Consider the following 12,084-nt stretch of genomic DNA (forward strand, 5'->3'; position numbering starts at 1 on the left):
TGTGCTCTCTCCCCATATGTCCTGTTTTTGCAAACATTTGGTGGTCTAACTAGTTAAAGGGAATTTCAGCCCACATACTTTGAAGAATCTTTATTTTCCCATCAAACATCATTTTTTATGTGGAAATTTGTAATTTACAAGGTATCCTGTGGTTTGTTTAACAGCACAGCAAAAAACAGTGTTGTGTGGAGATGCAGTAAAGTCACAGCAGCACAACTCCCTACAGGAGCTAAGAATCACTGTGGAGTAGCAGGTTATCATAGCTAAGGTGCAGTGGTATAGTATTTTGACTGTACCTAGCATGCTCAGAGACATTTGGCTCCATACAACATTTTTCTACTTAGAACAGAAGAAGCTGTGGTTTCAAGTGCTAGTCTAGCTAAGTGATGACCAATTTTCACTGTGTTTTGGGTAGTAGTGTGCAGCAGACATTGCAGATAGCATCCGATTTGCTCACTCTGTTAAACACAGCTGTGGCAGAAGTGGCATTATGGCTATTGGCAGTGCTGGAGTGTTTTTTAGGCAAGGTATTGTGCACATCTGTGGATTGGAGACTGCTGACAGTGACTGTTTATTTCATTCAGATAATTATTTGTATCCTCATCTACTGTTCTATTGGGGAGATTATCTCTGATTAATCTTCTCAGCCTTAATAGATAACGCGATTACCAATGTTGAACTGCATCTACTGATTCTGAAGCAGGTATTGAAAGATTGCTTTCATTACCTGCTGTTCCAGTTTCCTCAGTTACTATAATTTGTCTGTTGATACAGATAGAAAATTAAAATGTAATTTTGCTGTCTTGGTTCGTTCTGTCTCTCCTTGGGTTTGAACCTAGTAGGCCTTTACATTCAACATCTCCTGAATAACTAATTTTACAGCTAGACATATGTCAGAAAATTAATTGGTATAATACTATTTTGCATTTTACTGGAAAGACTGTTTTGCAGGTAGCTGCACTGGCAAGGAAAGGAGTTGTGAATAGTATAGTCTGCCTGGCATGTTGAATGATCAGTATAGTCATTTTGTCTAAGAGGTCTGGCTGTTCTTTGCCTTTCCGCTGTTACTTTACACTTGCTTACTGACCAGGCTACATTTGTTCTCTAACATCCAATGTCTGACTGAATTTGATCCACAGATTCTTTTTGAGAGAAGAATCTGCATTTAGCTGAAGATGTCCCAGGGTTCAGTGACTCCACTTAGCAAAGACTAAGATTTATAATTCAAATAGTGGTTTCCATGAACCATTTAGGTAGTAAGTCCTCTAAACACATAAATACTGTCCCTCAAATAAGGAAAAGAAAAGCAAAATACAGATTTGGGGGAGGAATTTTCGAAGTGGTAGGTAGATCCATAGTTCCCTATCAATCAGACAGGCCGTAGGAGCTCAAAATCCTTATCTAATTGCCCTCTCTTTATCTCCAAAACTTCCACTGACTTCAATGAAGCTGTTTTGTGGTTTTTTGACTCTACTTTCTTTTAGTCACGCACCCTGATCTCATAGATTGGGTGGAAAGTGTATACCGTATTGCTGATGATAAAAATCACTTGCTTTGCGGTGACTCCACAGTAGAGTCATGAATTTCTCCAAGAGCACACAGCAAGCAATATGTTTTCTTGTACTGTTGTTATTCCAGTATTCTAGAAAAAAGCTCTGGTACATGGAACTCAATATGGAGAATTCTTGCAAAGCTAAAAAATTTCCTCCATCAACTCTTGACATTGAAATCTACAAATACACCTCATAAAAATTTATCTGTCAGTGGAAAGCTGCGTTCAGTTTCAGTGCCTTTTTCTGGTATCTGAAGCACAATGTAGGAGTACACTTTACACGCTAAAAAGCACAAAACATAACAAAAAAAGCACTCTACGTACAAGGGTAAAATAAAGAATGAATTTCATAATGAAAGAAAATTAATTAGGCAGAACACTTGGATAGCTCTGCCTTAAGAACCTGGTAACAATGGCTTCACAAAGAGTTGTAAGTAATGCTACTCTTGAACTGTAAATAGGGAACTGCAAAACAACCTTCGACCAATACATTGTCCAGAAGCAGCTAAATGAGCCAAGATGCCATGCCCCAGACATTGTATTCCAACTGGAGTTTTGGAGTGCTTTGAGATGTTCTTTCTATCAAGTTTTTTTCCAGTGTTCTAGGTGAAAACCAGGGTGAACACAGAATGCAGAAAGTTAATAAAAGGCAACTTACTCAAAACAGACTGTGCCTAAGCTTAGCTATTTTAAATAGAAACAGGTCATTTTTCTATTTTTGAACAGAAGCAGTCATTCAAGTTTTACATTTCACTCTTGGACAAATGTTGCTACTAGCTCATTGGGGCTGGATTTTTGCAAGTGCACAGTTTCTATGTTGGCTCCCCCATCTAGCATGTTGCTTGCTGTGAGAATACCAGTAGGAACTGCTAGTGGGATCCTTCTTACCAGATCCTTTCTCTGATGACATGTACAGCTCTCCCTGCTTCACAGGTAGATGCTGCCAGCTCTGTTCCCTCTCCCAGTCCTGAACTCTGGAGTTCAAACAGCCTCAGCCAAGACTTTGCCCAGAGTTCCATGGCTTTTGCTTCTATTGTTCCAGATGGGAGTGCACAGTCTCTCTGACACCCCTGGTTTCTCCAACTTCTCACACAAAGCTCATTCAGGAATTCCCAAGCATGCAGGGCTGCCATGTGTCAATGAAAGGAGAAGCTGGTATACGTGTGAACTGAGGAGGGGGGACTAGCCCTTGATGTCTGCCCTCATTCTGTAGAGAATTGTTCTAATGGAGTGAAGAAGACTTGCTATCAGGTAGCTGTAATGTTTTTTTGCCCTGCTAGCTCTTTTGACTCTGAGGAGATTCTGCCCCTTCAGTGGAGTTGACCACTGCACGTGCAGCAGCTGAAATGCTGTGCTTTACTGCATTAAACTGGCACCAGTTTCTGAGTAACTTAATATGCAATAATTTACTAACCAGAGCCTTTACCCCACCCGGCCCACTACGCATTTTTCTCTGCCAGCTAGCCTGGACTGCTTCTTTTAGATCATTCCTTTGCCATCTGTTTGGCTGATGTTTTAAGAGACCTGCGTTTTGATCGCTTTTTCCTCATCCAGTTTTGGGACCTCCATGAATATTAACCTGACTGTTGTACTTGGAGATATGACTTTGTTTTTATTTTCCTGGCTGGCTTCTCTGAACTTCTTTGGTTTCACTTTATGTTTTCAGGTTTACAGCAATGGAGATTTGAATATTGTACTCATTAGTACTCATCAAATGAAAATCATACAAACTCTGTTCACCTTCACTATAAACAGTAGTGCCCAAACTTTGCAAAGCCATTTTTCCTATGTGTAGCTGGGAGCTGAGCAGCCAATGAGAAAAATATTTGAACTCATGTAGTTCAAGTAATTCACCTGATTGATTGATAGAAAGTATTCACCATTTTGTATTTGTTAAGTAGTTTCTCCTTGTACACGAACAAGGATTAGCTAAATCTGGTTCTAACTTGTGGAAAACCCTGAACATTTGCCTTTGAAATTACGGCCTTTACAAGGCTTTCTAAATGGATGTATAAAACTATGGAAGGCTGTTGAAAATCTTGGCCATAGGAGTTCAGCTTTGCTTCAGACTGCTGCAGTTTTCTTTCTTTTCCAGAACCTTTGCCAGACACTGTGGTGCTCGGTAAAAGGCTCCTGCCGCTCCAAACTGGATGCAGCTGCAGATGGAACTCAGTGTGGAGAGAACAAGGTGACAGCTCTGCTGCCTACAAAAGGGTGGCGGAGGAACCATCAGTAGCTCTGCCATTGTTCATTGTGAAAGAGGAGCATCATGTGACATCTCACTTAAATTTTCAACCCTCAGGGACTGAAATAACAATTCACAATAACATTTTCCTGCAATAATGGTCTTAAGCTGTTTGTCCTTCCTCTTCTCTCTTCAGTGGTGTTTCTCTGGTGAGTGCATTACAATAGGCGAGACTCCCGAAGCAATCCATGGTGGATGGGGCGTTTGGTCATCCTGGTCTCATTGCACAAGGACGTGTGGAGCAGGAGTTCAGAGTGCAGAGAGACCCTGCGATAACCCACAGTAAGCTGAGTGCACCATCTTTTCTTACATTTCGTTCAAGGTCTTTGAGACACTTATGACATTGGAAGCTCTTGTATGAGGCAGTTATCAGCAGGTGACACAGCAAGACAGACGCTGAACACCCTTCCTTCCCATATAAGCATACCTGTGTGAAACTCATTGCCTCACCTTACATTCTTTAATCCTTACCCTCCATGGAGCTTATTTCTACACAAAATTAAAAAAAACCCAACCAAACTGTTATTAATATTCAGGCGTTGCAGAAATAATAGAAACGTTGCTTTAATAATACCACCATGAAAAAATAAATGTCCCGAAACACTGGGTGAAAACAATAGCTAGCGATCTGTTCTGAGGGAAATCAAGGAGTCAACTGTTCATATTTTGTTCTAGTCATGAGCTTTGTTTAACTTTCGGACACAGGAGTTGATAGGTATAGAACATGAAAGGCAGAATTTTCTAATACATATCTAAGTTCATGAAGACCCTACATCTAATTTTCAGAAATTACTAAAGAGGATGCCTAACAGCAGAAATCACTTGGCTTTCCTAGAAGAACTATCAAACATTCTGGAAAATATGGTATTTTGGGGGAGTTAATTTGATAGGATAATTTGTTGTGAGCTCAGCCAGGCAATTCTTTAGGCTCAGTTCTTCTTTGTTATACAGGTTTTTTTCTAGATCTCTGTGCTCCATACTGATGTGTTTGGGTACTTGAACATGTGAGTGGTATCTCTACCCTGTCAAGGATTCAGATTCACCTTGTTATCCCACTGGAAACTGAAAGACATTGCTCTTTCAAAACTATTTTTAACCCAGAATCTCATGTCCCAGTCTGAATGTTCCTTTTCTAGGCCACAATTTGGAGGAGACTACTGCACAGGAGAAAGGAAACGCTATCGCATGTGTAACATCAGCCCCTGCCAGAAAGACTTGCCAAGCTTTCGTCAGATGCAGTGCAGTGAATTTGATACAGTTCCCTACCAGAATGAATTCTACCACTGGGTTCCCATTTATAACACAGGTGTGAAGCTGCAGATTTTTAATACCTTGTATAAAAAGTCAGATTTACAGACCTATGAGAAACCTCTACAAGGGCAAAAAGTCACTGAATTATAAGTCTTTGAATTAATCAGAGAGAAAAATCTGATGTGCCTCCATATGCAGGTGTGCCTTTTGTATATACACAAAGGCAGGGATTCTCCACACAGAGATGTTTTAGCAAAGCTGTAGTAATAATGGCTGTGATTGTAATTAGCTTAGTTCCTGGAAGGATATTGCACTAAGAAAAGCTATTGGAAGTTACATTTATGCTAGTTGTTCTGGATAGACCTAAACCATCTTTTCCATTGTCAACCACAGAATCACAGAAATACACTAGTATAGTGTAAAGCTGCATGTTTGGGCCTGCAGCATCACTGCACCCAAAAAGCAGAACTGTTCCACTGCACAAATGGAGCTCTACTGCTTCCAGACTCAGATCTGTATGGTAAGTATACCCGGCACCAAACCAAGGATGTAATACCTCAACAGATTCAGTATTGTAATTTCCTGTATTGTAGAGACAGAATGATGCCTCTGTGTTATAACTTGCTTTGTAACAGCTAGTTGCTAAATACAGGGGTAATAGTTACTACCGTGCAGTTTGATTCTGGGTGTATGCATAAATGTAAGATGTAGATTACCCAGTAGAAGCTAGCAATATAATTTTTTTTATTTTATTTTTTTTTACCAAATCAGCTGGGGAAGTGAAGCTCAAGATTCAGCCAACAGTACTGTATGGCATGTTCATTGCATTTTCACAGTTATTGCCAGGAATAGGTTTCCTAAAGTTCAGCTACTGTTTCAATTTCATCAAACAAACACACCATTGAAGATGAACCTGGAGCAGACAGACTTCCAGGAAAATCTCTGATGAAAGAAAATATAGTTGATAGAAAAAGACTTTCAGAAGAACTTCTAGTAAAACAAACTGTGATAAATACTAACAGCCTAAGACTTAGTCCAAAGCCAAACCTGTAAAACATTTTCTGCAGACTCATAAACTGTTTTCTGCACTTGTCTGTCACTGAAGACTGGGATTCTAGTCCTCTCTGTTAGTGTATTGCTGCAGGGTACAGCCTTAGCTCTGTTCATGTCCTCTCTAGGGCAGTGCTGTGGAACTGGTAGTTCTGCATGTGTATTTGTTGCAGGTCTGCTATTAAAAGGCATTAAGAATCACGAATCAAATGCTTCCTCCACAATGGAAGGCATGTCTATTATGGTGTGTCCATGCCATATTTCAAATAGAGCCAATTTGAGCTTTTCAGACAAACCATTTATCTTTAAAATGCTGCATTGTTGAGCCTTATATTTCATCTGGAGCATCTTAGGTTTTGGTGACCTTTTGCAAAAATCTTTCAAATACCAAGGAAATATATTTTTCTCTGCCTTAAAAAGCTTTTTGACTGTTTTTACCTGTTTTCTCAGCAGCCAGAATTTCAGTCTAGAGTTACACATCTCCATCATGATCTGTGAGAGCCTTAATGTTTGCAACTTCATTCTTACATTCCATTAACAACGTTTGAAGTGTTTTCTTGCTGCTAAACTCTTAACTTTCAAAAATCCTGGCATCCTCAGGTAGGCAGATTCTCCTGGGAACTCTCATCTAAGCCAAATCGTGCGCTGATCCTTCATCTGATATCATCATTTTATGATTGAGGGTGGGTGGGCGCACTGCTTCCAGTCGTGTTGAGCCAGTGTTGACTACTGCACTGAAATACACTTGGGATTTTTTCCTCCCATTTCAGTTTTAGTTTTCTTTCATCTTCCCTTGGTTGCTAAAAGTGTCCTGGGCAAAATAACTCCAGAAATAAGGTCATGAAACAGTGCTCTCTCTGTGAGATGGAGCAGTTTGAGCCTTTCTTGTGTTTGTCTTGTAGTGCCCTCCTGCCCCCAAAAAAGAGGTGATGTTTCAGGGCTCTGGAGACTTAATCACCACATCTAGCATATGTACACCAATCTTTCTCAGTGTACACCAGCTTCCCTTACTTCTCCTCTTATTTGGTGCTATGCTATTTCAGAGACTTTTCACATCACTCATACTTCCCTCCACTCCTCCCTTCTTCCCAGGATCAACTTCACTCCTGATTTCTCTGTCTTTTCACCTGAGTGGTGCAGGGGATGGGGAATGGAGGTTGTGGTCAGTTCATCACACATTGTCTCTGCCATTCCTTCCTCCTCAGGGGAGGACTCCTCACACTCTTCCCCTGCTCCAGTGTGGGGTCCCTCTCATGGGATATGGTCGCCTATGACCTTTTCCAATGTGAGTCCTTCCCACAGGCTGCCGTTCTTCACAAACTACTCCAGTGTGGGTCCCTCCATGGGGTGCATCCTTCAGGAACAGACTGCTCCAGTGTGAGTCCCTTCCATGGAATGTAGTCCTTCAGGAGCAGACTGTGTGGAAGCATCTAGTTGAGGAGGTGAAACCCTGAGCTAGACATTTTGTGACATTTTGGACATTCTGTGTTTCTTTATCCTTCTGGAAAAACAGTAAATTATCTAAAGGGTGACAATTCTTTCTCCTGGCTTTAATTTCATAGCTTACCTAAGCCAGTTCTAATGAGTATCACGTAATTAAACACTGTAATAATGTCCTTTTCCTGTTGGGTACATTGTACCTTCACTAGAGGACAAAGACTTTTTTTTTCTTTTTTTTAGATAGCTTATGATTTAATATAAGGCAAAATACAACAGGCAGCTTTAACAAGCAACCTAGAAGAAAAGAGTGAATGACATCTTGCCGTTACTTAGGATAACTATATTTAAGGTTCCACTTGAGATTTTTCCCTTCTTTTTCAATGAATGTGGGCCTGTTGGGGAATTTGCACAATCTTATTGTGGATTAGCCCTGAAGCACAGATAGCCATGTGCTCAAGCTGGAGCACCTGAATATCCCAAGAAGTCTTCAAATGAAGTGGGCTTTCAAGTGCAAAGGCAGCTAAAGCAACCAGCACCTCTGACCAGGATATTTTCTGAATTGTGACCCCGCACTTATTTATTTCATACCATTTAACAAATTACACTTACTCAAATCTGATAGCTTCTTAGTGCTTAACTTCCATGTGCTAAGTATGAGTCCTACACTGAATCATGTATCTTTCTTTTCTCAATCAGTGTCAGGATCATCTCATGTACTGACAGATAGGAATTATGTTGCTAAAGTGTTTTAAATTTCATATTTCTTCCAGCATATGTCGGTATATCAAGGAAGATGTGTACTGATACAATCACAGGGGTTGAGCTAACAGCATGAGATAATGTTTTACTGTCAACTGGTTTGAAAGTAAACTTTCTTTTGGAGTTCCAAGCTTGATTAAAGTGATAAAGTAGCTTCACCTCAGCTATTTTTTCCCCCTGTTTTATGTGTGTTTGGTAATTGTATTTTCTAATATTATTTGGTTTGGATTTCCTCAGCCAATTCTGCATTCTCTCAGAGGTGACAGTTTGAAGAGAGGAGGCCCACTTCTTTTCTTCCTTGTGAATTAGGAAAAAAATACTGAATCCTTATCTTCTGCTGGCAGGCACATTAATCACATCCTTTTCAGTCAGGTTAAGCTGGATCCTTCCTGCAGGTGAACTCATGGGAGTCAACTGTGAGGGAAAGGAATTTAAATTGGGAAGGGAATATGTTCCTTCCTGTTTATCTTTGTGTTGCTCTGTTTACACTTGGTGAATCTGAACTCCGTTGTCATGTACAGGGGGAAAAAACCTCACATGCCTGAATTTTAGGATTTGTACTCAGCTTTGCTGGTTGGCTTCCTCAGTCCCATTCTGATTACAGTGACTTATCTAGTCTCTGGGTGCTTACAGGAGTTCTGTGTCTTGGGATTCCATTACACCTGGGTTTCTTCTGTGTATTAGAGGATTGATCTTGAATCTGTTCAAATCAGCAACATAATCTTGGTGCAGGATATGGGCATTACAGTTAAAAAACAGGATGTAGTTTTTCTAGCCTGCTGAGTGTTGGTGGCACCTCAGCTAAAGTCTTATGTCCAGTTAGGAGCAACACACTGCTGGAAGCATTCAGCCAAGCTGGAGGAGGTTTACAGGAAAGCAACATGGAAGTCAAATGATTTGAAAAACACAGATTGAGAAAAATAAGTTTTGCTCTAGAAAAAGAGAAGATTGAGTGCGTTATATGCCAGCTACTTGAAGAGATTTTCTAAGGTTATTTAGCATGCTTATCTCTGAGCTGGTAGAGATACAGGCTAGCAAGACTGCATGGCTCCATGCAGTGTTGTGCTTGGGTCTGGAAAAAGGTGTGAAGATTCAAGCATTTCTATGCCCTGGTTAACTGACTTTGAAAATCAGTACTCCATGGTCTTACCATCTCAGTTTGAATGTAGCTCTTCTGCTTTCGATTTTGGATTTGACATCAAGTTCTCTGTCACTGTACTTCGTACCATAATTTCCCAGCCTTTCCACTTATGCAGTGCAGAAGTCCCCAGAGAGAGATGTATCTAGCAGTTCTTCATATCATGAAAGCTAGGACACGCAGAAACAGTCAAAGAAGCATGAGGGAACTTCAGGTTATACATTAAGAAGTTTTCATTGCTTTATGGGTGGTTAAACATTAGAGCAGGTTGCCTGCAGGGTTTCATGAATTACTACTATCACTGTAGATATAAATACAGTCTATGCAGGAGAAGTGTAAGTGGCTTTGATCCTAGTTTGGTGTGGAAGGGTGGGTAAAATCCTGTAGGCTTTACATAGGCAGGATGTTTAAATGGTAATTAAGTACGCTTTTCCTGGTCCAGAATTGTGTGAATACATTTATGACCGACTGCAGATTAGATCTAGTGTTTCAGGCCTATGCTGGATTGCAAGAATTCTTGTGTATTTTGGCCTAAAAGTTACTAAGATGACAGCCTGTTTGTTAAAGTCTCATCATGAATTAATCAAATTTGCTGAAGTAACTGAAACTAAGCCAGCTGCTTTAATGAGTTCCTTCTGAGCAACCCTAGTGCTCATATTTATTTCAGTTTAGTCTTTTTAGATTTTCAGGGCTGAAATAAATTTTAGAAAATCTGAATTCAATGTCAGTCTTTGCTTTCAACTTTTTCCGTTGTTCTGGGAAATGTATTTATTCTCTTTGAGAGTCAGTTCACTTTCTGAAAACAGAAGGCGGAAGTACTTCCTATACCTCTATCTGTTTCGCGTTTAAAATGTTAGACTTTTCAAGGACAGTGGCTGATTCTAGTACAGTTTATTTACAGTCCTGGAATAATGGAAGCCTGATCTTTTGTCAGGTTCCTTCGCTCAACTCTAAAAAAATGACAGATAAGTAAATAATTTTAGAAAACTAATAGCTAATACAGTGCTAGGATAATGTGCCCTCACCAGCCTTCTATGCACATGAAATACCAAAATAACTTCAAGAATGATGGCAGGAGAATAAATATTGAATAGGATTGAGTTTGTTGGGAGGGAGCAGTATCCTCTCACTTGCAGTGGTGTTCAGCGGAAAACTGATAGGAAGAAAAGCAATACAAAATTTATGGGTACAGGTAGGATCTAATTTTAGATCAGTTACTACAGTTAGGAATATCAGGAAAACTTTCATGCCTAGAAAAGTCTTCTTCGAATCATGAACCTTTGCAAGTCTGAAAGTTTCCTTGTTACGTATTTTTACTTTTTATTTTGGCTTATCAAGGGAGTTATCTTTCTCTACAATTTTTTTCTGAGTTTCATTCTTAGAGCATCATAGTTATTACTTAATGTCAACAGTCAGCACTGCCTGCTTTTTCTTGCTCAGTGATTTCTGAAATGAAATTGGATACCATCTTGCTTGCTATGTCAACACACAACTAGGGACAAGGTACAGATGTCAAACTGCTGCTCTACATATATTTCATTACAAACAGTGTAAAAGCTGAAATGGCTTTCTGCAAAGTCTGTGTCAGTTAGGATTGATTCTCTGCAGGTAACAGACTAGCTGGAATTTTGGGATTCTCCTTTCCATAAGAGTATTGTGCCTTGTGTTTAAAAAGGTGCATTGAGAAGGTAAGCAAGGTGGAACAAAATTTAGAGCACTAAGATAATCGAACTAGCCACATGGTCAGAAAAAAATTTCTGCAGATACAAGTAAAATTACTTGTATTGAGTATCATGACAGCTCTTATCAGAACAACTGATGGATGTTATGGCTGGCAGTTTTCACAGAGGGGCTGAGGACTGGTAAGGATTACAAATTTTATGTTCTTGACTGAGACTCTGATGTAGCTCCATCTCTGTTGATATTCTTGAACATGACTCACTTTGAATTCCACTTGTTTTGTAACCTTGGTCCATGTGTGTCCTCTGGCTCTAATCACTCTGTTACCCTTTATGAAGGCAATTTTGAGAAGCCAGAAGCACAACATTGTTGTCAGTGCTGAGATGCCATTTTAGCTCTACTGACAAGAGGGAAAACACAAAGTCCTCATTAAGGTTTTGGATTTCCTTTAGTGCCCCTTTTTATTTTTGGATCCCAGTTCTCTAGAGATCCTGTTTATGTCGATGAGATTCATAGTTTCAAAGCTCAAGCTGTATAGGATTCAGTCCCCAAATTTTCTGGGAACAGGAGCAGCTGTCACTTTTGTGCACTGCATGGTGTTGTGTAAGTGTTGGTGCTATACAAACCAGAGCAAGGAGAGCAAATTTTCCCCTTCAACAGAATAAACCTGTATGTAGGAAATTATTTAGGTTTTTTGCATTACCAAAAGTTTGAATTTCGTTAGTAGAAATTCCTTTAATTTTAAACACAGTTCTTTGTATGATACAAGCCAGGTCAACAAAAAAGAGAGAAAGAAAGAAATTCATTAGCCAGTATGTATAAGATATATAGTTACTGCAGATATAGAAGGCTGCATCCTTCTGAGATGAAGGGAGCAGCTTCTGTTGGCTCTGTCATGCACAGGATGAAATTGTCTCTCAGCAGAAGCACCTCTGCAGCACACAGGGAGATTGTGTTAAAATGGCTCAA

The 12,084-nt window shown here is 39.8% G+C and overlaps 1 protein-coding gene across 1 annotated transcript in view; it reads left to right on the forward strand.

Annotated features, from left to right (window-relative positions):
* The window catches only part of ADAMTS12 (ADAM metallopeptidase with thrombospondin type 1 motif 12), a 152,748-nt gene that overhangs the window by 88,742 nt on the left and 51,922 nt on the right, over nucleotides 1-12,084 (forward strand). Inside the window, exons 10-12 of the mRNA XM_030470436.1 lie at nucleotides 3,648-3,740; nucleotides 3,934-4,079; nucleotides 4,934-5,103. Coding sequence (XP_030326296.1) covers nucleotides 3,648-3,740; nucleotides 3,934-4,079; nucleotides 4,934-5,103 — 409 coding nt within the window. The remainder of the gene's footprint in view (nucleotides 1-3,647; nucleotides 3,741-3,933; nucleotides 4,080-4,933; nucleotides 5,104-12,084) is intronic.

This window comes from Strigops habroptila, chromosome Z, assembly GCF_004027225.2.
Source record: "Strigops habroptila isolate Jane chromosome Z, bStrHab1.2.pri, whole genome shotgun sequence".
NCBI lineage: Eukaryota > Metazoa > Chordata > Aves > Psittaciformes > Psittacidae > Strigops > Strigops habroptila.